This window comes from Sphaeramia orbicularis, chromosome 6, assembly GCF_902148855.1.
Source record: "Sphaeramia orbicularis chromosome 6, fSphaOr1.1, whole genome shotgun sequence".
Lineage (NCBI taxonomy): Eukaryota > Metazoa > Chordata > Actinopteri > Kurtiformes > Apogonidae > Sphaeramia > Sphaeramia orbicularis.
The window spans coordinates 30,111,412-30,138,204 of record NC_043962.1 but is presented as its reverse complement, the minus strand read 5'-3'; the positions used below and the strand labels follow the sequence as shown (position 1 = coordinate 30,138,204).

The 26,793-nt window shown below is 37.4% G+C and overlaps 1 protein-coding gene across 1 annotated transcript; it reads left to right on the top strand.

Annotated features, from left to right (window-relative positions):
- Window positions 1-319: 319 nt before the first annotated feature.
- On the top strand, window positions 320-26,270 carry LOC115420493 (proprotein convertase subtilisin/kexin type 5). The gene is made up of 16 exons (XM_030135747.1): window positions 320-539; window positions 3,159-3,362; window positions 3,965-4,033; window positions 4,198-4,240; window positions 7,550-7,695; window positions 8,363-8,557; window positions 10,753-10,839; window positions 10,927-11,125; window positions 11,240-11,463; window positions 11,929-12,171; window positions 16,175-16,420; window positions 19,597-19,792; window positions 22,904-23,109; window positions 23,303-23,403; window positions 25,215-25,386; window positions 25,476-26,270. The coding sequence occupies exons 1-16, from the start codon at window positions 362-364 to the stop codon at window positions 25,844-25,846; spliced, it is 2,880 nt and encodes a 959-aa protein (XP_029991607.1). The 5' UTR covers window positions 320-361; the 3' UTR covers window positions 25,847-26,270.
- The last annotated feature ends 523 nt before the right edge of the window (window positions 26,271-26,793 follow it).

Sequence of the window (26,793 nt, the reverse complement as noted above, 5' to 3'; positions counted from 1 at the left end):
CGCCCTCTATTGACGAACTGCTACTGCTCCAATGCAAAAACAAAACAAAAACAACAAAAAGAATTAGACCCATGAATATCTAAACATTTGCAGCTATTCTAATTTCTGGGAGATGTGTTGGATTTTCTGATCTACCTCCGTCACCATAAAATAAGTGCTTTTTTCCTGCCATTCCCCAGGGTACCAGCTGGCCGCAGTCCACACTCATTGTCCAGTGAACTGGTCTTGCAAGTTATCAGTGGGCTGGTGTCACCAGAGCCCCGCATCGATCTTGCAGCGCACCTGCTGCACAGACACTGCGTCTTCGGAGGCAGTCCTGCGTGCCTCTTCCCACTTCCACACAAAGTCCTCGGGCACAGCCATGAGGTTCTTCAACGCGTCTCTGATCTTTCTGTGCCTTGTCGGATGTGTTGGCAGTAAATCTTCGTCGTCTTGTCCGAGTGGACAGTTTATGCTGAAAAACCAGTGCGTCCTCTGCCATCCCACCTGCTATGAGTGCGGCGGACATGAGCTGTTTGAATGCACTACCTGTGGAGTTGGTGAGTAACATTTCCTCACACGCACCTCCACTAAAACACATAAACCCTAGAATCAGCTTCAAATATGATGTGGAACAGTGGGGGGATAAATGAATATTCACAAGCCAAATGACAGTAAAAAATGTGCGTTGTAATGTATAAATATCCACAGGTGTTTCCTCATAGTTTTATATGAGATGTGCAAATATCTAAATGTGGTCGATGCCATTCTGAAAATAGACGCAGGAGAAGGTGACAGATTAAACCTAAGGAATCATTTATCCAGTAGAAGAGTAGAGAGATGATTTTAAAGCAGAGCTATTTAATGGTTCCCTGACAAAGTTGTTTAAAGGTTCATGAATCACAGGAGGAGCATTCAGCTCAGGTTTACAGTTTATCCAAGTTTTAAAACTCAAAAATTGCCTTTGACTTGTTTTTTATTTTCTAGAAACACCCTTGAAATTAGTAAGAAGTGACTGTGTGATCATTTTTCTCCTGGGTTTTCACAGCGTAATCTGATCATCTCAGAATGGGGCCTTTGTTAATCAGAGGGAAAGGAGAAAATATCCCCTTAGGCTACAGGTATTACTGTTGCAGTTCACTGGGCTTAACCTGCAAAACCTGCAATAGTCCTTCTCTCAAACACACCCTTCTCAGACAATGTTCATTCTTCTTCCTGGTCCTAGGATGGTATTGCAACAGCCACTGACTGCATTTTAGTATACATGTCAGTAGATGTTTGTTTTGGAAATTGTGGTTTACAGTAGTCTGCATTTGATCCCAGTATGTGTTTGTGTGCGTCACACTGTGAAAAGAGTTCAGACAGTGAATGCTTGTGTTTTCATATAGGATCCACATCTCTGAGGCTGAGTCTCTAGGAGGTGGAAGGGTTAGAAAGGCAGCATCAGCCCATGGCCCCTCTCCTAACTGTCTAACACATCTTCGGTGCAGCACTGAGCAGATGAGACAATGCTGTAACTCAGCTGCTTCCAGAGATGCCTCAGGTGTCAGAGCTAGGCTAGTGGCAGGTGGTATAGTATTAATCATCAGGGCCAACAGAAGACTCTGTCTCTGCCCACCACTCTGATCTCTCATCTGCCTCTGATTGCCCTTGTTTACATTAGCCAGTGCATCATTAGTCAGGAAGTGATCTCACACTGTGATCTGTTATTTGCAGGCCTACACTGAATATGACTTGATGATGACTGTAGCCATCAGTTCACATTGTTGTCTATCTTTGGCATCTAATTTCTTTTGTGATTTTGTAAGTAACATAATGTGTGGAGCAGAAATATGGACAATCTGTGAAATGAAAGGTCGAATACAAGACTTTGAGATGTGGACATACAGAAAAATCTACGGTATGTTTTGTCTGTTTTTGAAGTTTTGTCTCATGGGAGGTAGTTTATTTTTATTTTTTCAGCAGTTCCAAGAAGAAAATGGTCATTTGTAGTTGATTTAATCCATTTTCTTAATAGAATTTACAGGACAGTTAATGTATTGCGATGTACAGGGTGGGGAAGCAAAATTTACAATGAGCATTTAGTTGTTTTTTCTCAGCAGGCACTACGTCAATTGTTTTGAAACCAAACATATATTGATGTCATAATCATACCTAACACTATTATCCATACCTTTTCAGAAACTTTTGCCCATATGAGTAATCAGGAAAGCAAACGTCAAAGAGTGTGTGATTTGCTGAATGCACTCGTCACACCAAAGGAGATTTCAAAAACAGTTGGAGTGTCCATAAAGACTGTTTATAATGTAAAGAAGAGAATGACTATGAGCAAAACTATTATGAGAAAGTCTGGAAGTGGAGGAAGCAACAAAAAACGTACCAAAGCTTTTATTAAAGCTCTCAAATCCAAAATCCTAAAGGATCCAACCAAATCCATGAGAAAAATGGCAATTGAACTTGAGGTAGACAACAAGACTGTTAGAAATGCAGTAAAATATGATTTGAAGTTAAAATCTTACACAAGAACACCAAAACACTTGTTGACAACAGCAACAAATCCAACTTCAGCAATTTTTGGGAATCATGTTTATGGCCCGCCTTCTAGCCAGATCTAAACCCTCTGGATTATGCTATTTGGGGCGTTTTAGAACATGCTACCATAGAACATCACACAGCAATGTCGACTTTCTTAAAGATACTATTAAAGAAGAATGGGAGAAGTTGTCACCCGAATATTGAGGAACACTTGCGCAAGTTTCAGGAAGCGTGTGAAGGCAGTTATTGAGAAAGAAGGAGGACACATAGAATAAAAACATTTTCTATTATGTAAATTTTCTTGTGGCAAATAAATTCTCATGACTTTCAATAAACTAAGTGGTCATACACTGTCTTTCAATCCCTGCCTCAAAATATTGTAATTTTGCTTCCCCACCCTGTACACTGTTACCATGATATAGAATTCTATACTATAATATAACATTTTGTTTATATCGCCCACCTCCTACCTCTGTTTATTATCAGAAGTTCACTGATTTACACTGTCAGAGGAGTTTTTTTTTTTTTTTTTTTTTTTTTTTTGCAGGAGTTCCATATGGCTAATGGCATCTCCATGAAAAAATGTAGTAAGCTTTGCATTAACAAGTCCTCTGTGCCCTCATCTTCCTCTTCCTCCTCCTCAGATGAAGATGGACAGGAACGCTTCCTCCATCAAGGTCGCTGTCGGACACACTGCCCCCGGGGACTCTATCCTGACAGGGGTCACTATGCCTGCCTGCCTTGCATAGCCAATTGTGAACTCTGCACAGATGGCAACATATGTGCCAAATGTCGGGAAAACTACAAACTCCATAATGGCGTCTGCCAAATTGCATCCTGTGACACAGGTACTGTAAATGCATGAAAAAGTAAATGTAAAGCAGAGTTTTCCACTTGCAGTCTTTAGGTATTTTTCATTGTTGCTCAGGAAAAGCTTGAAAAGACTAAAAATCAACAACATGAACAGTGCTGTAGCTGAAGCTATGATGCAACATAAAAGTATACACACTTTTGCATGGTCTAGACTCAGTGTTTTTTTTTTTTTTTTTTTTATAGATAACATAAGTCAAACAACAAATGAGACTCCCAAGTGCTGCAGATATAAAGAGCATGTCTTTAGTTTGCATTTGGATGGATTGCACATACATCCATTAGCACGCCAAATCTGCCGCTGAAAATAAACTCAGCTCAAAACTACAATCCTCAGCAGTTTTAGTAAAATTGCTTTGCCCCTTTAAAATGAATGTATATTTGTGACCTAGATATTCATGGCCTCAATAGGATCTGTGGGAATGGTGTTGGGAGTAATAGAAAAGCTCACCACAAATAATTAACTTATTATTGGTTTTGGTCTTTCTACAGAGTTTGTTCACAACAGTTTAGATAATGTGAAACTTTTCCAGCTGGATTATTTGAGAGACCCATTTAAAGTCGGATCTTTTTGTTCCAGGGGAGGTGCGGGACCCTGACACAGGAGAGTGCCTTGAATGTGCGATGGGTTGCAAAACATGTTCCGCAGGTAAGTCCCACATGCTTCCTTTACCAGGTAGACAACAGCATACTGTTCTCTCTACAATGCAGGGATGGTCACGTATATCAACACTGTGGGATAATAGCGCTAATAGCAGCATCATATAAATTTTGCCTTTTACTAATAATTCACCTTGTCTCATTTGCACACAGAAGACCCAGCGATCTGTAACAGCTGCGATAAAGGTTACTTTCTGTGAGTTTATTCCTGTTTTATTACTAATTTTTAACTCCTTTAGAATAATTTGTGTTCTCACAATACTTAGTTTAGATACTAAACATTTAATGTAACTTCATTGTCCATAAATGGGCTGATATTTTCATACATTTCTTTCAGTTGTTTTATCATCATCAGTCATACTGAGTAAGATTAACCTTGAATTGACTTTGCATTTGTGTTGTTTGCTAAATTTGGAATAAAGTAAATCGACTGTGTAGGTTACACTGACTTGCAGATTTTGCTGTATTCCACAAGAAGCCACATTTTTGTTTACACCAGCTTATCAGTTGGACCCAGTGTGTAATGCAGGTTACAGAGCTTGAACAGACCTCCAATTGTGTACTTCTTCCCCAAGTTTAGGCCTCTTGATATTGTGTGAGTCAGGTTACCTTCCATTCTGAGTCATACAGTGTTACTTGAGCCTTGATTGACCAAAGAAGAGTGGTTTGCTTCCAGAGTTACTTAGCAAGTAGTGTTTTTATGGTATGTGGAAGACGGAGAGGAGGATTGAGAAGGAGAACAAGCATAAATGGAGGTGTGATTATGTACTGTAAGGTGTACCATCTTGACTTCACTGACTGTACATGCAAATCACTGCACAGAGACATCCTCTGTGCAGTGATTTGAGGAAAAGCTGCTGCTTCATTGGACTCTCTTCCTTTTATTCCTGTAACATAGAATAAATGAATCTTTTCTTATGCGTCAGCTTTTGTTGCCTTTATGTTACCAGTAATAGCTGTATAGATTTTAACCATCAGTTCATCTCAACGATTTCTGTGGCTGCAGGAGTTATTGCATCTGTGAGACAAACACCAATAAAAGAAAACCTTTGGAGCATGGTGCCATTTTGATCTGCAGCATGAGCCTCACTGGGATTTAGCACTTTTTGAGCTTTTTGTTTTAGTGGTGTTAAAATGTTAAAGTCAGACAGCTTTGGCCTAGATGTGCAGCTCTAGCACCCAGGCTCACATAAAGTACTACATATTGAAATGAGTTATAGCATGATGGATGTGTGGTATTTGTTGACATTTGTCCTCCCCTCTAAGGAACTAAGTCCAGCTAAATCAAGAAAATACTGTGATTTGTTAACAGTATTGTAAAAATCATGCTTTCTTCAGCACATTTTTACAATTTACAATTTTGACTCAATAGAAAAAAACATTTTTTTGAAAGTCTCTTTGGAAATACTGATGTATTCTCCTGGCATGTGGCATGGATAGTCTAATATTTGCACATCCCACAGATTCTTAAGTAGTTGACTGTTTCCAGGCCAGAGACAGGCCCTGGTCAGTACCAGCTGCTATTGTGAACGAGTTGATGGATGCAGTGTGGCGCCTCCAGCTGTTCCTCCTCAAACAGCTATCACATCTTAGCACCAAATCCACGGCAACGCAGTATGAAGTGCTGTTCAGGTCATCCTCAGGTCGTAGCAAAAGAGGCAACCAAAGATGTTGGGGTGTAGAAGTTGTAGGCTCGGTTTTTTTGTTTGTTGCTTTAGTTGACTGGATTTGATGTGGTTTTATATCTATTTTTTTTGCCTTGACTCTACTTAGAGTGATTAGTCTGTAAAGTAAGATTGATTCTTACTTTAATGTTTTATGTGTGACTCTGCTACTCAATATCTCAGCTGCTTTAGGCTAGATTTATTTAGGACAGCCATTTCATGTTTAATAGCTCAGTCGAGCCCCGCAGGACTGACAGGACAGGTTAATGACAGAAATCTCCCCATGCCTCTAGGCTACAAATAAAACACCAATTAACTTTTTGCCATAAGAAGGAAATAGAAGCATGATAAGGTTGAAGAAAAGCAGCCTTTTTGTTACTGTTTGCCACCCTTCCTGATACTTGATTGAGTACATGTTTTCGTTCAGGAGAGAGTATTCAAGTCAACAATGCAGCTGCAGGTGTGCTGTGGACTGACAAAGTGCATGCTGGGATTGCTTCTTGCATGTGGTGTGTTTTGTCCTCTCTCTGGTTTCAGTTAATCTAACCATGTGGGCAGAGCTGCCTGCAGGAGCATCATTTTTCTTCTGCAGAAAAGCTTTGAAAGTGCCATTATATCGTACAATTCTTTCAGGTCTTTGAAATTGCACTAGCTTTGTTCTGCATGTTTGCTTTGCAAAGAAGAGCCGCTGCTCATTCAGTACCTGTGACAGCATGGTACAGTCAACCTTTTGTTGACTAATTTCACACACAAACTGAGATTTTTTTATTAATTTTTTTTAATCACTTCAGACAGAAAAAATATTTGCTGTAAGTAAGAAATGCAGCCTAAGAATCCACTTTTCATTTTATACAACTAGTTTATATTGTTAGAAAATATGTTTAAAGAAATTAGTCCAGGTGGAAATTATGTTCAGCTGCACAAAAAACACAACCTTTTTACATTTTGGAGCCATCACAAAGGTATTGTGGCATTTTTTTTTTTTTTTTTGTCATTATTTTCTGTGTTTTGTATTGGGTCTCATGAACCATACTAATGCAGAAATAAACATTTGCAATTGCAACAATTTTCTGGGAGAATAGTAAGGGTAATGATGTTTGTTGTCATGACTATAGATAGATAGATAGATAGATAGATAGATAGATAGATAGATAGATAGATAGATAGATAGATAGATAGATAGATAGATAGATAGATAGATAGATAGATAGATAGATAGATAGATAGATAGATAGTCATGGTTTTTATAAAATAATTTACTACAATTGGGACACTGGTTGGTTTGGTAAAGATCCTCTTTATTTGCCCATCTCCATGGCGATGCACTGTCTATTGCTTTCTTTTTTATTTATTTCTTTATTTTTGTTTTATTTATACATTCAGTGCTCATTAACCAATCCTAAGAACCTATAAAGGAGTCAGTGTTAGCCAGCAGGGATAATATTCATCTGCTGCCCTTGACCTGATGTTAAAAAACGATAAAGAAAATCTGGAAAAGAAAGTAAATATCATGAATTATAGTATCAGTAATGATCCGTTTGGTTTTTAGATAAATAGTATAGTATAAAAGGGGAATTGATGACATTGTGACCATCAAACATAAAGGTAGACATCACCTTCTCTGTGTTACTATGTTTGGTTCAGGAAAAATGATACAAAATACAGAATTTAGTTATGGCAGAAGGAATTGACTTCCATCATACATCAACAACTCCATTTCTGAAAATACTCAGTACCCAGAACTGTACAAGTGCACTACATTTCATGCTATGACAACATCTCACCTCAAATTTGGAACGTGTAACCTGGGCTATATCTTGAATCAGTCTTTCCTTTTACAGTTTCAGACACCAGTGTCGCAGTCACTGTCCCCAAGGCAACTATGAGGACCTGGGCAGGAGTGTGTGTCTGTCCTGTCCAACACCATGCACAGACTGCAGGAGTAGCACACGCTGCCTGGCCTGTCAGCCCGGATACTTCCTCTATGGTACCTGAAGCAAAAATATTGTTTTTTTTAACAGGATTCAAGGTACCCATACATTATGAACTGTTCTTGTTGAGTCTTATGGTCAGTGTACTCACTTAAATCACTGTATGTATACTCTGACGGTCATTTGGATTGCAAATCATGTCAGTGTCAGGAAATTGGAAACATATGCAAATGCATATGCAAACAAGGAATTAGGATTGTGTTGTATTCTCAGTGGGCAACAAAAAAACAGCTTTGAGATGTTAAATAAATATTATAGCTGTAAAAAATGAAAAGAAAGATAGATAGTACACTGCTGCTCTATCTAAACCATTTTCTAATGCACAGGATAATGTGATTATACAAAGAGCCAAACAGGAGCCATCACTGATTGATTGGTTTTCTTCTTGGAAGTTCCAGTTTAAGGATATTTAGTTTATTTTTTAACACTTGGATATTTGGGAGGAACAGAAAAGAAGAATTGGAATACATTTACACTAAACGAAAAGATGTGCAGCCCTTTTTTTTCCATGTTTCAGGGATGTTCTCTAGAGTTTATTTATGCTTTAGTAATAGATCAGATAATATCTACAGTACAGTTTTGGCTCAGTTTCTTGCTGATATAGATTTAAAACTGGCTTTGATAGATAATATAGTTTCCTCCTGTGCCGTTCTGCCCTTTCAGGAGGTGATTGTGTTAAACAGTGTCCCCAGCAAACCTACAGTGATACCAGTGGGTGGTGCTGTCAGCCCTGCCACAGCTCATGTCAAACCTGCCACGGACCTCGGGCAGCAGACTGTGACTTGTGTCTGGGTGGGAACACTCCTCTACATGGACAGTGCCCACTGGTGAACTGCCCACTGGGACAGTACTTTGATGGTGAGATGAGCAAACATGATAAAGCGTCAGACAGAAGTATTAACCAAAAGTAGCAGCTCTCACTCAAGTACAAGTAAATAGTAAAAGATAAAAGTTCTACATTTAACCCTGTAAAGCCAGATCCATTAAATCATTGACTGAAAATTCCAGTTCTTTAAAACTGGAGCCTTTATTGGTCCTTCTGAACAACCAAAAACATTTTTTTCACATGTCAATTTTCATGTATGAGTTTCAATTTTGTATCATATTTGATTCATCGGGTCTCAATGCTCAAGTATTATTATTTTTGAACAAACAAAAAATAATATAACACAAACATGTCTCACAAATTGATAATTCCTTTTCAAAATTGGCAAAGTTCTGCCTCCTTCCTCATTAATGACAATCATGTAGTGTCAAGAAAAAAAATATGACACTGATCATGTAGAGGACTTCAAAACTCATGTATAAAATATGATATGTTTGGTGTTATAGGGTTAAAACTGAATATAAATGAGTAGAAATATGTACTAACAACAAAAATCCACTCAAAGTATTAAAGCCAAAGTAGTGACTGTACAGTAAAATGATCCCTGTCAGTGTTTTACTATTATAGATAATGTTTTTGGATTCATATCAGTGCTTCATTAATGTGCATCTTATATTTTACTACTGTAGATGTTTAAGGTGGAGCTCATCTGACCAGCTTTATATACTGTTGGGTAGTTTTATCTACAGTGGTGCATCATATTCAACAATATCATCATATGTTTTGTTGCTTTTCTATGAGAACCACACTTAAAAGATAACTGTTTATGAGTTCAGAAAAACAGTCCCATTTTCAGCTTTGTGTCAATGCATTTTACAGCTAATTAGCACGTAATGTAGTTTAAGAAACAGTAGTATTTTCTAATCTCAGAATGGAACATTTAATCCATCAGTCTTTCACATCAGCACATTTGAACAGGGAGGGGAATATTGTTGTGTAAATTGTTGTTGTGGTGTAAAAATGACAACTTTATCCTCTTAGATGTAGTGGAATAGAAACTGAAAGATGCATAAAATAGAAATACTCAAGTGGAAGGATCTCAAAGTTGTATGTAACTGTGCAAATAAGTAACCAGATAAAAGTGTGTTTAGCAACTGTAGAGTTCTGTTATCTAATCAGCAGAGAGAATACAGATTAGTGATGAGTGTCAATTGCCGGTAAAGGCAGATGTTGCACTGATTCGTCTTTGCTGTCAGAAACTGTTTCCTTACATGCTATCCAGTAGGAGGTTAGAGCACAGGTCAGCCCAGGGTCCCAAGAGGCAAGAAAGATTCAGTGTCCTGCTCAAGGACATTTTAGTAAAGTGGGTGCTAACTGCTAAGAGAAGGACTTGAAGCCCACTGAAGTATCTCCAGGATGAAGGACAATCTTGTACTGATGTTGTCATACGATACCGTAAATGCACCGCTTCACCATTCACTCAAGAGCCATTTCAGTGAAGTCATTCAGAAGGTGTGTCCACCTCTGGCACAGGTGTTGTCAGTACCACCAACATTGTTCAGTGGAAAATGATAAGAGTAAAATACAACATTGTTATCACCCAGTTACTGTTGAGGCTGATCGTTTGTTTTATGGTACAAGGATTTTTACTATTTACATCCTACTGTGGATCAGTCACTATGACGTACTTTGTGTTGGCTTTTATTTGCAATGTGTTTCTTAACAGGCCTGATAATTTCATGAAAGATTTCTTTAGTCATTTGCCATTCTCTGTGTAAGAATGGTCTGTACTCAGTACTTAAGCTTTTCAGAATTCCTAAATGATTTTTTTGTATTTGATGTAAACTTAACATTTCACATGTTTTTGCATAAATTAATGTTAAAAAGTTTAAACCTTTCATACACAATGACTTCCATTTTTCTGTGTTCTAACACTGGTCTATGAGACATTAAACTCTCCATGAGAGTCTATATTTAGTCTAATATAAATTAAAGCAGAACAACTGTTTGCTGATAATGAAAAGGAAAAAAAAACCCATAATTTTCCCCCTCCTCATTTGGATCCCAGGAACTTTATAGTGTTATAGCTTATTGTACTTCCCTCTAGTGGCAAAGGTGTGTAATAAAAAAGCAGTAACTTAATACTAACAGGTCGTGACACTCTTCTCTGTGTGTTGTTTTGCAGTTAAAACATGAGATAATGTGCTATGCATTGTTTTATTTTTAGGGAAATATGGTCAATGTCATGTGTGTGATGCATCCTGTAAGACCTGCTTCGGCCCACAGTCACAGGACTGCTCTTCTTGTTTCAGAGGTACAAATATTTTCCCGAGTACTGTGTAATGAAAGTTAATTACAGTATAATTCCTTTACTGGCTACATGTATGTTTGTATTACACAGGATATTTCCTGGACCAGGACAGTTCTTGTGTATTGCAGTGTTCAGATGGCTCCTATGCCAACACTGCCACTCAGCTGTGTGAGAACTGCTCACCAGACTGTAAGACCTGTGAGGACACCAGCGATAACTGCATCAGCTGCTACAAAGGAAGCTATAAACTATTCCTCCACCAGGGCAAGTGCTGGTCAGAATGCCCAGAGTAAGCGCTTGGATTGGCTTTTATTAGAAGTATAAATGTGCCGGTGTTTATTTTTAATCTATCTATTGATTGATTGATCGATCTCTGATCCACTGTCCCCATCATTACGTTCAGGGGTTTCTTTGAGACGTCGGGAGGAACATGTGAACCCTGTGACAGCTCCTGTTTGACCTGTGACGGGATTAGTTCCCAGTGTCTGTCCTGCCCTGATGGGCATTACCTGGAGAGTGGAATGTGTCGACTCAACTGTTCGCTGCGGTTTTATCCAGCGGACGATGGCACCTGCAGACGATGCCCTCCCCACTGTGACATGTGCTCAGATGACAGAACCTGTCTCAGTGAGTCACTTCAAACTAGGGCTGGAATGATTTGGTCAAAACATGAAATCTCTTTTTTTTCAGTGTTATGGATAGTATTTAAGGTGAATCTGACGTTTTGTTTCTACAGCACATCAAGACATAACACGATTTAAAAATATTTTTCTATATTTATGCTGCACATGTGCATAATTAGCAAATAATAACAACAAAACAGCAGCATTTTTTAGAAAATAATTACCCTACATAAAATAAATCACTGCAGGTGGGCAATGACTGGTGAAACATATTCATCATTTATATATTACAGTAAACAATAACTGATTTGGAGTATCTGTTCAGCAAGAGGAAGTACTAATTTGGATTTTTCACATTATTCAAAAACATGATTAATCAAATGAATTCTGTATGTTGCCTGGCCCTATTTCAGACTGATGACATTTTAATAATCGACGATCCTGAAGATCTTGCTGTTTGCCATTTCAGAGTGCAGTTTCATCTACCTGATGCTGAATGGTACGTGTCGGGCGAGTTGTCCCATGGGCTACTATGAGGACATGGAGGAGGGCCGCTGTGGTCAGTGCCACTTCACATGTGGAAGCTGTTCAGGGCCTTTGGCAGATGACTGCGAGACCTGCTCCACGTTTAGCCCCAAGTTGTATAAAGGGCAGTGCTCTGAGGACTGTCCCACTGGAACTTACTATGAGACAACAGCTGCAGAATGTCAAGGTGAGATCCATGAAAAATATCAGACCATGTCAAATGATCAAACAACATTGTGTGTTTTTAATGGTCAGTATAGACACTTAAATCCCTATGCACACTTCACACTGTAACAGTTTATTTTGATGATCATGATGAAATTCTTTATTCAGTCATCACATAATACAACCACTGTCAACACTACAAACATTGCCAACAGGCTAGTAACTGGAAAGGCACAGGCAGAAGCATAATACTTATATTAATGCCTGTCCTACATAACAAATTAAGCTACCCAGCATTCAATGTAGGAAAAAGAAAAAAACAAAAATGCAAACAAACAAACAAGCAAAAACATAAAGAAGTGAAACTAAACCAAAAAAACAGAAAACATAACCACCAAAAAACGAACCATTAAAACAACCATTAAAAAAACAAACAGTGGCAGTGGTGTTGTGATGGCGAGGTGTGGCAGCGGGGGCAGCAACAATGGCATTAACATTTATGACATTATATTTAGATAAATTGCACTTTTAATCTCAATTTTGGTTATTATCATTTATTTATTTATTTATTTACTTATTTATTTTTATTACCCCCCATTTTCCTCCTTTTTTCTCTCTCTCTTTTCCTTTCTCTTCTTCTCTGTTATTTTCAGTTATTTAATGATTATTATCTTTTGTCATACCCCTGACTTTTTGAGAAGCCCACATTCACACCACATACACATCCCACACACTTCACCACACACAAAACATTTACACAACCAAGACAGGACATTGATTTATACTACCTGGTCAGTCATACATTTTGTTTCTTTTGTACATTACATGCCTAACCCCCTCCCTCCTCCCACATTATGATTATATTACATATTATTATACATACGTTTCCTTGTCACTTGGTGCTGCTTAAATAAAGGTTATAAAAAAAAGATTATGTAAAATTAATCTGTAGTTTTGTAACATTATGCAGAGTAATGTGATTAAAATGTTCTACATGTCACCGACATAGTCATAATAGTCAGACATAAGAAATAAACAGCAGAAACACAGTGCTTGGGATATAATGGAACCATAAAGCAGTGGTTCCCAATATTCTTCAGCTCAAGACACAAGAAATAAATGCAAAATTCCATCACAAATTATGACTTTTACGTTGTTTTTGTCTTTATGTCATTTTATGTTCACATCTTTTTATGTTTTGTTCTTATTATGCTTTTATGTTTTCATCATGTTGTACACTGTTTTTATCATATTACATATTTTACAACTGAGGTCTCTCCTCTACATTTCACATGGATTTTTATTTGTCTTATTTATTTATTTATTGGTATAATTTGCTGCTGCCTCTTGGCCTGGTTATTGTTAGAAATGTGAATTACTTCTAAACCAACTTACCTGAAACTTGATCATTAAATAAATACAGTTATTGTGGTCAACATTTATAACTTCTACTCCTATCTTAATCAGGAAAATAAGTTAAAACATCATATCGTCACCTTCCTAAAATAAGTGCCTTTTTTACGTAAGTCATCAAGTATTCAATTTCTAGTAAATTTTTTGTTTTTCCTGAAAAAAACTTGGAAAAAATTACGTAGGCAAGTATTTTAGGAAGGTGACAATATTATTATATTTTTCTATTCTGACAGACAGTGACTCATGAAAAACAGCAAACACCTAAAATAAATAAAAAGTCTTAGTTAGCAGGACCCTTGAAATGCAAATCCAATCATAGCATTTAGAAATAAATTGGTAATGGGTGGGTAATAGTCTCATAATAAGTAGTAGTAATGTAGTAATACCATGTAATTCACAATACTTCATTAATAGTTTGGTAATTTCCCCCTGGGATTAATAATGTAATAACCATGAGGTGAAAATGGTAATTACTATAGATTGATTAATTTTGGGGTGTTGTATAAATATCATGTTTTATTACATTTTATGGTCTTCATGAACTCTCAGATTTCTCTGCTGTTTTCTTCTTCATTCTCTTTGCTGCAGAACCTGATTGGTCCTCTTAAGTACATTCTACATCCTGATTGGCACTTGCCTCTATATGCGTGGTTTAGTCTAATCTTACTATAAAATTAGATAGAAATTATAGTTAGTTTTGCATTTTATAGTCCTGATATGTGGTTATTACACAGACGCTACCACATGTGTTTCCAACATCAAACATATCATTTCCACAGTATTACCTTCAAACAAAAGGGGGTGTTTGTAACATGAGGGAGGATGAAATTCAACACCATAATTACCATGTTTACTTTATCAAGAATTCACATTGGTTTGTACAGGAGTCAGAAAGTCAGGGGTCTCAAACATGCAGCCCAGGGGCCAGATGCGGCCCACCAAAGGTTCCAATGCGGGATGAATTTGCAAAGTGCAAAAATTCCACAGTCAAGGCTGTCGAACTCATTTTAGTTTAGGTTCCACATACAGACCAATATGATCTCAAGTAAAATAATAACATAATAATCTACAAAAAATAATGACTCCATATTTTCTTCTCGGTTTGATGTGAAAAAAATATTACACTATGCCTATAAATAATGGCAACTTCAAATTTTTGTCTTTGTTTTGATACAAAAAAATAACATTAGATTATGAAAATATTTACATTTACAAACTATCCTGTAACGATAAAATGTAAATAACCTGAACAAATATGAACAACCTGAAATGTCTAAAGAAAATTAAGCACAATTTTAACAATTTTCTGTCTGTTACTCTGTGTTTAGTGTCTTTGTGGTAGATACTTCAGGGCAAAAATAAGGCTGACAAGCCACTCCAGGACCCACAAAAACTGAAGTCAAGGTCATCATCGAGACTGATGGACGAACAACAGTGTCTTTGTAGATCCGATCCATAATGCACATGTGTAAATGATAAATTGAGGCAGAATATTGTTAAAATTGCACTTATTTTTCTTAAGAAATTTCAGTTTTTTCAGGTTATTCACATCATTTTTATTAGGATAGTTTCTAAAAGGAAGTATTTGTATAGTTTAATGGGGGTTTTTTTGCACTAAAACAAAGACAAAAATTTGGAGTTGTCGGTATTTATAGGTTATTATGTTATTATTTTACTGGTCCGGCCCACTGGAGATCAAATTGGGCTGAATGTGGCCCCTGAAAGAAAATGAGTTTGAGACCCCTGCAGTAGGTGCTTATTGCTTTGGTACTTACATGGTTTATCAACTTTATAACTTATGTATTACTAAACTATTACCACAGTAATGTCCAGTATAAGTAATGGGATATAGTCCCCCATTTAACCTTCAATTTGTACTGTCTGACGCACTGCATAATTTGACTTCTTATGTAAATATGTATATAGTTCGTAAAGTATTAGTAGTGTATTTGTATTGTTTTTTTGCAATTGTATCTTTCCTTATGTTACATGTACAATTTATTTCTCTTATCTTATCTTATCTTATCTTATCTTATCTTATCTTATCTTATCTTATCTTATCTTATCTTATCTTATCTTATCTTATCTTATCTTATCTTATCTCATCTTATCTTATCTTATCTTATCTTATCTTATCTTATCTTATCTTATAAAATACTAAAGGTAGTACTTAAACAATTCCTCTAAAGTAACTGTAAAATTAATTTAGGGTTAGTCTTCCATAAATGCAATAATTTGTTGTGATTATTCTGTTAGTACAGTGTGATATGTATATACTAGCATGTTGACCCATGGGGAACCAGGGGTCATATTAATACCATATTTTAACTTAATTTCCCATCATGCAGCTTGGTACTGAGCTTCTCTGTCAAACGAGCAACGTGATTATAAGGCTGTTGCATTCCAAAATGAGTCATATCTCCCAAAATATTGGTCCTATCAACTTGCTGAGATATTTAATGTGGAGATGGGACTGTTCCTCAACTGTAGGTACCAAATTGGTCAGTTAAAAATGTCTCTGTTTCTCAGAACTGTGCAGATACACACACACACCCACACAGATGCTCTGAGACCTTCCAGTATTATGATATAGATTTTTTTTTTTTTTGCAGAATGCCACCAGACATGTATGAGCTGCTCAGGCCCGAATGCAAACCAGTGTACACAGTGTGAGAAGGGGCTGGTGCTGGATCCAAACACCTTGCTGTGTGGTGTCACAGGTGACACAGACTGCCCAGAAAGGACCTACCTGCATGATGACCACTTCAGATGCATGGGTTGCCACCGGCACTGTTATTCCTGTGAGGGGCCGGGCAGCGATGAATGCCTGACCTGTGCCACCCCCAGATACCTTCACAGTAAGCACTTCCCAAATAACTCATACATCAGAGGAGAACACTCATGTTTTAAAATAGAACAAAAACATTTATCTCTTATAGTGTCTTACTTTTGACCTTCTTGTGCAAAGGGATTTTTCTTGGCATCTGAACCCTTTAATCTTATTTATCTTTTTTTCACACTTCTCGATACATGTCCACTTTTTTCACAACACTTCACACCTTCACCATTACATTAGACTATGTGAATTTAAATCATCTATGAGTCAGTTTTCCTTTACAGAATGTCAGAAGACCATGTATGGATAATGATCCTTATATAATTGGATACACAAACAGAATAAGTTGCAAAATCATGGTGGTCTGCTTGACATACTGTATACTTCAACTTCAACTTTCAACTTTATTTATCCTTAGAAAAAGAAATTCGGTGTGCAACAGGGATCATAAACACATGAACACATACACAAAAACATATACACAGAAACAGCACCACCAGATGCCACCACAATAAAATTACACAATACAGCACACCATGGAGCCACTCCCTTCCCAACACAAAATAACAAAGGTCCAATAGGGCAGTACACAAGTTAATTGCCTTAATGGCCTTGAGCATTAAAAGATATAAAGATAAACACATAATAAAAATTTGTATATATCAACAAATTCCAAATAGCCACAGGAATAAAGGAATCCCTAACATGTCCAGTATTCAATTGAGGAAGCCTAAAACGGTGACCAGAGAGGAGCAAATTAAACTCCCCAAAAAGTTAAAAATTTGTTTGGCCTTACTGCTGACCCGTATGTGTCCGCTGGGGCTGAATTTTTAGTTTTACATGGTCAGAGTTCCTCTCAGATTATGGTCCGTTTCATGTGGTGTGGAGTTGGTAATTTAGCTTCTAGCACTGTCACAGCCTGATAGTGGTTTTGGGGCTATTTCATGGGATTTGGTTGGCCCATGGCTGAGCAGTGGTTTTGGGAAACTTTAATGCAAGTGGTTCATCATTGCACATTTCATTTAGAGTTAGTGGATCATTACTGAGCCTGTTTACATACACACTAAAACTCTGATCATTATCTGATTTCTGGAGTTATCAGATTATTCAAGTGATCATGTAAACTGTATAATCTGATATGTTTTTATCAGATTTATCAGCAGTAATCTGATTATGAGAAGTCAGATTAACATACCTGATTTCTCCCCAATACTCTGATGTCTTCATGCATGTGTACCTATTAATCTGATTTATTTTACATCTGCACATGTGAAAAAATAAGAAAGTCTAGAAAATGGCAGTGACATAGTCTACCGTGAGTGGAAGACAAAAATAGGAAGTTTGATTCTACCATCACTACATATGTATGTACTCTGAAAGAAATCCAATAATAGACTGAAATGTCTGAACCAGAGTTTATCGATGATCGTATTTCTGTAGTGCATGTAAACACATCAGATCCAGTTATTACAATTATCTGATTACTCCCAGTTGTCATATTTTCATGGTCATGTAAATGGGCTCATTGTTGTGCAGTGAGAGTTCAGGTGGTGGAGTGTGTGTTGGTGTCTTCTGATTTAATTTCTTGCTGGATTTTCCTCTGCAACAGCTGACATCAGAACAACTCCTGGCTGGAGTTAATACTTTTGTTCTAGTGCTGATGTTGTGCCAGTTGGAAAAATTACAGAATCAATAACAAAGTTTGGTTTGGGAGTTTCCACAGCTAATCCAGTTAACTTGAGTGTCATCAGATGTGATCATGCGTTTAAAACATACGTCTGTCCATTAGCAAATACTCAGCAGCTTGTACCTACAGAAGAGTCATTGTATTGGTTGCTCTTTTGCAGAATGTAGTGCAGCATTCCAGTTTTCTTTTCAAGCTGTGGTATTCTAAGCTCACCATCGATAATGAAAAGACTGTTTGAAACATATTAACATATTTATGGGGCTCGAGGCAAAGGAGAATATTAGCATAAATGTGAAGTTTGGTTCCCTGGACAAGATGGAACACTATTAGACGTATGCTGTTAGTCTCATGTTGCTGTTCACTAACTGTACTGGAAATAAAAAGTCTTTGTACACTTTATTGTACAATTATATATCACAGAATATTTTGTAGAGGGTTGTCATAAAGCATGGAGTACAATTTGGCATTTACTGTGTCTGTTGGGCACCACAATATATAATATTGATTTTCTTTTACTATAAAATACAACAAGATGAAATATATTATACTATATTTTGCAGTGCTTCAAGAGGTTTAGTACATTTAGTTGAATGTAAATGCAGTAGAAGTCACTTTTGCTGAGGTGTTGCAGTGGTTGGATTGTATTTAGCACCAAAGGTTTAATGACATGTTTCAATGTGTGTTTGTAAAACACACAGTATGATAAGTTTTGAAAAAGTCGACATGTAATTGAATCCAGTATGAAACTAAAACCTGATTTAGATTAAAGTTCTACATGCAGTTAATCATCTGTTAACAGCTAGATACATGGATTATGGCAGTTTAGATCGACTAGAAAAGGCTATATAACAGTGTTTTTCTACCTTGGGGTTGCGACCCCATGTGGGGTCACCTTGAATTCAAATAGGATCACCTGAAACTTCTAGTAATTGATAAAGATAAAAATTACTAATAAGAAATATTTTCTTAGTGATTCACTATATGTTTCATTATAATTAAAACACCACACACTTTTCCTAATAAAAATCAAGTTCAAATAAAATGCAGGATATAATATCTGAGGGGGCATATCTTGATTGACCCGATCATGTGACCACATGCGTTACTACGCTTCAACCTGCCCAGACACAGTCATAGTCAGAAAACCGAACCGAACAGAGTGTATGTATGTATATTATACATTATGTAACCTAAATGTCATCTAAAATTAATGTTTATTTGCAACAAAATATAGCAAACTATTACATGTTCAAAACAAATTAATTTTAGCAAAAAAAAAAAAAAAAAAAAATCTGTTTGAATGTCAGGGGTGTTAAAATGGGGTCACGAGCCAAAAAAGGTTGGGAACCACTGCTATATAAAGACAAACCACTGATTATTTTAGTAGGAGTGAAAATTGTTTAAAGGGAAAGGAAGGAGCTGAAAGTAATTTACTGCAGTGTAAATTGTGGAAAAGAAGGATTAAAATTCAAACTAACTAAGGGACTGCGTGTCTCTGTGCTCTTTTCCAGACAGCACCTGTGTAAGTGAGTGTCCACCGGGTACATACAGCACCAGACAGGATGCTGATGGCACAGAGTTTGGATTTTGTTTGCCTTGTGACCACGTCTGCTCCACCTGTACCGGGGCATCGCCTAAAGATTGCCTCACATGTTCTCCAGGATATCTGCGACTCCTTCAGCTCTGCGTCAGCCATTGTCCTACAGGGTATTACACACATTTCGTATGAACATTTGTAATATTTACTTTGTTTTGATCCATAACTGTTTACAATTCTCTGTTGATTTTTGCTCCACCCTTAATGAACTTTATGTAATTGTAAGAAATGCAGAGTACGTGTATATTGGAAAGCAGCCAACGCCAAAGTGCTTCAGTATGTAGTACAGCTTTCTTTAATGTCAGAGTCTAAAGTCCTCGAGTGTATGATGCTGGCATGATATTGAATTTATCTTTAATGTTGTCAGGCATGAAATCTTGAGTCAAACATTGGAGGGATCAGATGGCTATGTTACACTGGTCTACAATTAAAAAAAATAAATAAATTCTACCTCAGATCTTAGATACTTTAATTAGTAAAGTATCTCAGATTTAGCATGTTTAATCTCTGAGGCAGAAATTTTCTAAAAAACTCTAAGTATTAAAGTTTAATAAGATGAATTGGAAAACAAATGACAAAGGTGCTGGTTAACTGATGATTTCAGTGCATACGATTAAATGTAATTACACATACAGCTCTGGAAAAAAATAAGAGACCAATGCAAAATGATCATTTTCTCTGATTTTACCATTTATATGTATGTGTTTGAGTAAAATGAACATTTTTGTTTTAGTCTCAAAACTACTGACAACATTTCTCCCAAATTTCAAATAAAAATATTGTAATTTAGAGCATGTATTTGCAGATCACGACAAACGATCAAAATAACAAACAGATGTAGGTGTTTTCAGACCTCAAATAATGTAAAGAAAACCAGTTCATATTCATTTCTAAGCACAATACTAATGTTGTAACTTGGGAAAAGTTCAGACGTCAATATTCGGTGGAATAACCCTGATTTTCAGTGACAGCTTTCATGTGTCTTCTCTCTCCACCATTGCTGTTGGATGACTTTATGCAGCTCCTGGCAAAGAAATTCAAGAAGCTTAGCAGTGTTCCATGGTTTGTCACCATCCACCTTCCTCCAGAAGTTTTCAAAGTGGGTTCAGGTTTGGAGATTGTTCTGGCCCTGACAGGGTCTTCATCTGGTGGTCCGTCATCCACACCTTTATGGACCTAGCTGAGGCCAGGAGCATTGTCCTGATAGAAAAACCAGTCCTCAGAGTTTGGGAACATTGTCAGAGCAGAAGTCCAGTAGTTTTCAATAGTTATTTTTTGATTCCAGTTACTTTTGAGGTAGTAATAACACTGTTTTTGCCTATTGTAAGAAGATAGTGATGGACACAGTAGTGTTTTTTTATACTTCTTCTTAAATAAGACATGGATCAGGTGTTTATTCAGTAGAATAAGGTGTGCTTGTGCTGGAATTCAACAGACACAGGAATGGAATGGCTGTCATGTGTGCAGACATGCTGATTTCAGAGGAAAATGTAGTGGTCTCTGAATTTCTTCCAGAGCTGTATATATGGTTTATTAATAGATTTATAAATCTGACATTGGAAAGAACCAGTAAAGTGGAAATATTGTATTGTTAAGAAAGTGTTTTAAGTAGCTCTGAGACAAACATTCCTTTTGAGTAAAACCCATTCTCTCATTAATTAGCAGAAATTAACATTTTATCCCAAGACCATATCTTGGAAATTATAGCCAACCAGTATTTTTGACTTAATTGTTATTTAATAGTGACTCAAACATGATAACGTTTGGGTACTTTCATTCTGGAGGCTTGTGCTTGTAGACCAACTATGATTCAGAGATTCAGTGCTTAAATATGAAAAGCAGTGATGATCGGGCTGCTTTATTAGGTATCCATATATCTTTATCATCTACTGATGAATATTTCAGTAGACTGTGTTATAAATATGAAGTACTATAGAAGCATGAACACTGGTCTGATGATGCAGAGCTCTGTGTATGTGCATCTCTGTTCATTAAACAGATACAATTTGCAGATATTTGTTGTTTTCATTGCAGATCAACCTGTAGCTGAAATGTGGAGAAAAACCTAGAATAATAGAAACTCTGATCCAAAACGAAGGAAAATTGCACTCGGGTGCAAAACTTTATGGGGATGAGCATATCATTAGCAGAGTAACCTGTTAATAGATGCAAAATGTTGAGAAAATTGCAGGTGCAAATGCTACACAATTCCTTGTTCAATTCCAGAGGGTCAAGTAATAAAGTACAAATACTTCATTACCTTACTTAAGTAGAAATTATGGATATGTACACTTTACTGGAGTAACTATTTTTCACTCAACTTTTTACTTCTATTCCTTACATTTTCACACAATTATCTGTATTTTCTACTCCTTACGATTTAAAAATAGCCTCGTTACTCCCATTTCATTTCGGCTTGTTTTCATTCCTGCTTGTCATCGTTCAAATCTTCCAGATAAATGGTGTCGTCTGGATAGAGTGAATTTGACTGTGGTTGGATGGGAAGTATAAACATATACCATTCCAACACACTATTGGTTTGGACGTGATCCATCGCACCTGACTTTTTACACCATTCCAATACTTATATTCAACTAGTTATCGTACCTTCTGCTTCATGAAACACATGTTAATGCCCAGTAGTGCACATATATGGTTCTTTAATACATTTGAATTGGACTCAAATGCATTCATTTTCAATGGGCATATATGTGGCGCAAAAAGGTAGACTAGTGCATCCCAAATGTTTCAACATTAACATTTTAATATAACATTATAGTTATTATGGTCTTCAGAAAATTGTTTTTGGGGAGGTGGGGTAGTGCACTATAGGCCCCTGTGGCACCGCCTAAACTTTTGTCCTAATGGCATTTTTTTCCCCTTACATTTACTTTCATACTTTAAGTAGTTTTGAAACCAGTACTTTTATACTTTTACTTGAGTAAAAAGCCTGAGTTGATACTTCAACTTCTACAAAAGTCTTTTTAAACCCTAGTATCTGTACTTCTACCTGAGGAATGAATGGGAATACTTTCGACGCCTCTGTTCAATTCACAAGTACAATCCATTCTTTGTGGATCTGGTCCTTTGTCTTTTTAGTCTTATGATCAGATTTTACAACTGATTACCATTTTAACTCGCCATTAAGTATTAAAAGCTCATCTTGCCCATAAATTGTATGTCTGACCTGCTGATATTTAAGTTTTTCTGTATTTTTGCAGGTTTTATAGACAGGGCTCCCGCTGTGAAAAATGCGATCAGTCCTGTAAACTCTGTACAGGACCAGGACCTGAGTCTTGTAGGGCCTGTCTACCTCCTCTTCTTGAGATACAAGGTACCAAGCTGTGTGTTGAGCGCTGTCCACGCCGCTTCTTTCAGTTCAGAGACATCTGCAAACAGTGCCACACCAGCTGTCAGTTCTGCACAGGTACTAAAAAGGAAACTACAATGAAAATTGCTTTTGTCAAGACAATCAGTATATCAGCAGATCTGTATCTATATATCTGTCAGATATCAGCATAATGTCCACAATTAACTTATTTATATTCCTTTGTCAATATTGGTTAACGGTGGTTCACATTTGTGTAATTTGTAAGGTTTATGAGTAAGTGTGTTTACAGATGCCTCACCTCAGGGCTGTGTGACGTGCGACTGGGGCAGCACTCTAAAGGACAAAGTCTGCTATCCACGCTGTGAGGAGGGGACGTACTTCTCAGAAAAGGTGTGTTCTGAGCTTAAAATACCAAACGTATGAACCATATATAAATGTATCTGATAGTTTATATCTTCTTACTTAAGGTGGTCGCTACATTGCAAGCACATACATCATGCTACATATTGTTATTTGGCTGCAGTTTAAAGCTATACCTACCGATGTGGCATTTCTCAGCATTTAGCAAAAGTTTGAACATGAGCCACCAGCTTCCCTCCAAAGCCCCGCCCACTTCCCCCTGCCTGAGCTCTGACACTCCCCTCCTCTCACCTGATGCGCGTGGTGGAACTAGAGGTGGAGGCGGAGGTCCGGTCCGCTTCGGCGTGTCCGCGGACCCCTCCCTCAGCAATCAGACACATCATCCACCTGTCGTGGTTCCTGTTTCATCAGTAGACCCTGTATGTAAGGATCTGGTCTGTGCAGCGCTGGGTCAGTGTCACTGGCGATGGCCGTGCGCACAGCCTCCGCGAATTTTCCGTGGGCATTTGAGGTTTCATAGTCCATGCATTTATTATTCTACATCATCCTACATTGTGTGACCCCAAGTACATGTACGTGTATGAGTCCCATGGTCATAAAAGCTGACCTTTGTGCAGACTTGTTTACTGATGTTTAGTCCAGTACACGTGACTTCCCAGATTTTTATCTCCATCTTCCTTTTTGTTCCCCTTAGTTCTTGTTTCTGTTAATAAATCTGTTTTTTCCCTTCCACATGTGCATTTGAGTTCTATCCATACACACCCTTTGGCAGTAGACTGTGGTTAGTGACAGGAGAAGCAGCGCGAGTGAAGCGTCAGATTCAGAGGTACACATATTTATATGCGTAGACGGCGATAATGGATCGGATGCTGGACGACCGTAATGGATGATTGACAGGAGGCTCAGCCAGGTTCGGCCAATTATTTCATTCGGACCGAATAAAATGATTGGTCAGAATTTTATCAGAAATATTAGCAATATATGAGAATTAAACATTTTTGAGTTTCAATACCTGGTGAATTTCTTTTACATTTTAGTTTCACACATGTTTATTAGGAGCATTTTGAGATGACAAAAAAAAAAAGTGTAAAAATGCCACATCATACGGTATAGCTTTAATGGTGATTGGGCTCATCATTAAAACATGTGGGTACCTGGTCAGGATGAGGAAGTATTCCTAAGTCACAGTTAGTCACAGTATTGTCATGTGCTAACAATGAATTTTATCACATTGCTTTACCAGGACGTGTGTTCAAAGTCCGAGTCTGAGAGAGCAAAATTGACATTTATGAGTCATAAAATACACTATAAAGTTTACATTTTTGTTGCTGAGTAACTTGCCTAGCATACTTATTTTATTTGAACAGGTTACTTGGAGAAGAAACTGTTTCTCATCTATAGAGAAAATGTGTGGATAGCTTATGTGTTATAAACATTAACAAATATAACCTTGTTGTCTCAAAGAATAACTGGAATTACTCCCTGTATTGATGTGTAATCTAAAGAAAAGACAAAAATCCCTATGTAGACAGTTTTTTGTTTTTTAATTTATATAAGAAATGTACTTGTTGATAAAATGCCCTCCATTTGTGTTGATTTTTTTTTTTTAGGGAGGCCTGGATGAATATGAAAGTGCACTTTTTGTTGCAGATTTCAAGCAAATATAGTGTTTAAGACTAAAATGGTAAAATAGCTTATAGCCTTCTAAGTTTGTTTTATACAAGTGTTTAACTATTGTGACTCTACTTTTAGTTCCTCTTGTCGTTCCCATGAGGGTTGGACACATAAATATGAAAGTAGAAGATGCAATCAGTGTTACTTGTACAATTCTACAACTGTAGGAAACCTGTGAGCCATGTGATGGCTCATGCAGGCATTGCACCGGGCCGAGACCTGACCAGTGTTTGACTTGCCATCCCAATTCCGCTCTTCACGCCGTGGAGGGTCGCTGTGCCCGTTGCTGTCAGGCCAGAGGGAACGACACTGACTGCTGCATTTGTGACAGCCGCACAAGTAGAACCCTTCACATAATAAATAACATGACATTGTTTGAATACAACCAAAAACTCATGATGTTTTTTTTTTTTTTCTTTTTCTTCTAGGTTTGTGTGTGGAAGCGCCACAGCCCAAGATGATTCCAGACCTGGATATGTCATCTAGGGCTCTGAAGCACACCTCAGCCGCCCTGCCTATTGCGCTGCTGCTGGCACTGGGGCTGGCGCTGGCTGTGTTTGCTTTGGTGAAAGCTCATTCCAGGAAGACGCTCTGTTGGCGCCAGAGCTATGAAAGACTGAGCGGCAGCGCCAGCATCAGCATGCCACATGGTGTACCTGAGCCCGACAGCGGTGACGAGGTGGATGTGGTGTACACTAGCAAAGGCGGATCGGTTTATCGACGTTACAGTTTCATTCATGAGCAGGACACAGATGCAGACCAGGATGTGGATGAGAGCACCTGCCTCAACCACTCTTAGATGGACATCAAGAGAATTCATTGTAGTTTAGAAGAGAAATTAGTTGTATTTTTCTTGTTTTGTTGTTTATTTTATTATACAAAGTGTACAATACAGTACTGCACATTCTTAGAAAGTAAACAGAAAAAAATATATGGTATGGTGTGTTAAAAATTCCGTATGTATGTGCTTTTTTTCTATCTCTATCATTTAGAAATATTGTGAAGGTGAACTGATCATGTATAAAGGCTGAATTCCACATGATTTATTGTAAATAGACAAATAAAAAAACTTTTCTACTTGATGTTCCCAACATCCTGTATTTTATAATAACAGATTTCATTCTCTGCTGGTGTAACAAACGGATGATGATATCAACATCAGATGCATGTAGTTTGTCCGTGATCAATGCATGCACCATGAGCCACTAATGAGAGAACATGATTCAACAAATTAACCCTCTAAACCCTAAGCCTAAAAGAGTCCACCTGGAGTTTTTTTTCTTATTTTGACTATTAAAAAGGTTAGAAAATATGCTGTGAGTGAGTCCATTTGCCCATTTTTCTGAGCACTTTTTTTTTTTTTCCAGATCTTTCAAAATGAATAAATGAATTTATTTTGGTTTGTACATCAATCATTGCACTTAGTACAATAATCGTAATAAACATAAAAACCAAAAAAGGAATAGGCCAGAAGCAAAAGCTTATTTTTACCTCCGCCAAGGAGGTTATGTTTTTGCCAGGGTTTGTTCGTCTGTTTGTCTGTCCGTTAGTGTGCAACATAACTCAAAAAGTTATGGACAGATTTGGATGAAATTTTCAGGGTTTGTTGGAAATGGGATAAGGAAGAAATGATTAAATTTTGGTGGTGATCGGGGTGGGGGGGCCCACGGGGGGGGCCACTGATCAGCCTTGGCGGAGGTCTGCGCTCTCCAAGTGCTTCTAGTTTTTGCCTATCCTTTCCACCTG

Bases quoted from the DNA above. Each gene is read 5' to 3' on its own strand.
- LOC115420493 (XM_030135747.1), top strand. From the start codon at position 362: ATGAGGTTCTTCAACGCGTCTCTGATCTTTCTGTGCCTTGTCGGATGT. The intron at 11,464-11,928 runs GTGAGTCACTTC...TTGCCATTTCAG, and splicing joins AGATGACAGAACCTGTCTCA to AGTGCAGTTTCATCTACCTG. The intron at 19,793-22,903 runs GTATTACACACA...GTATTTTTGCAG, and splicing joins GTCAGCCATTGTCCTACAGG to GTTTTATAGACAGGGCTCCC.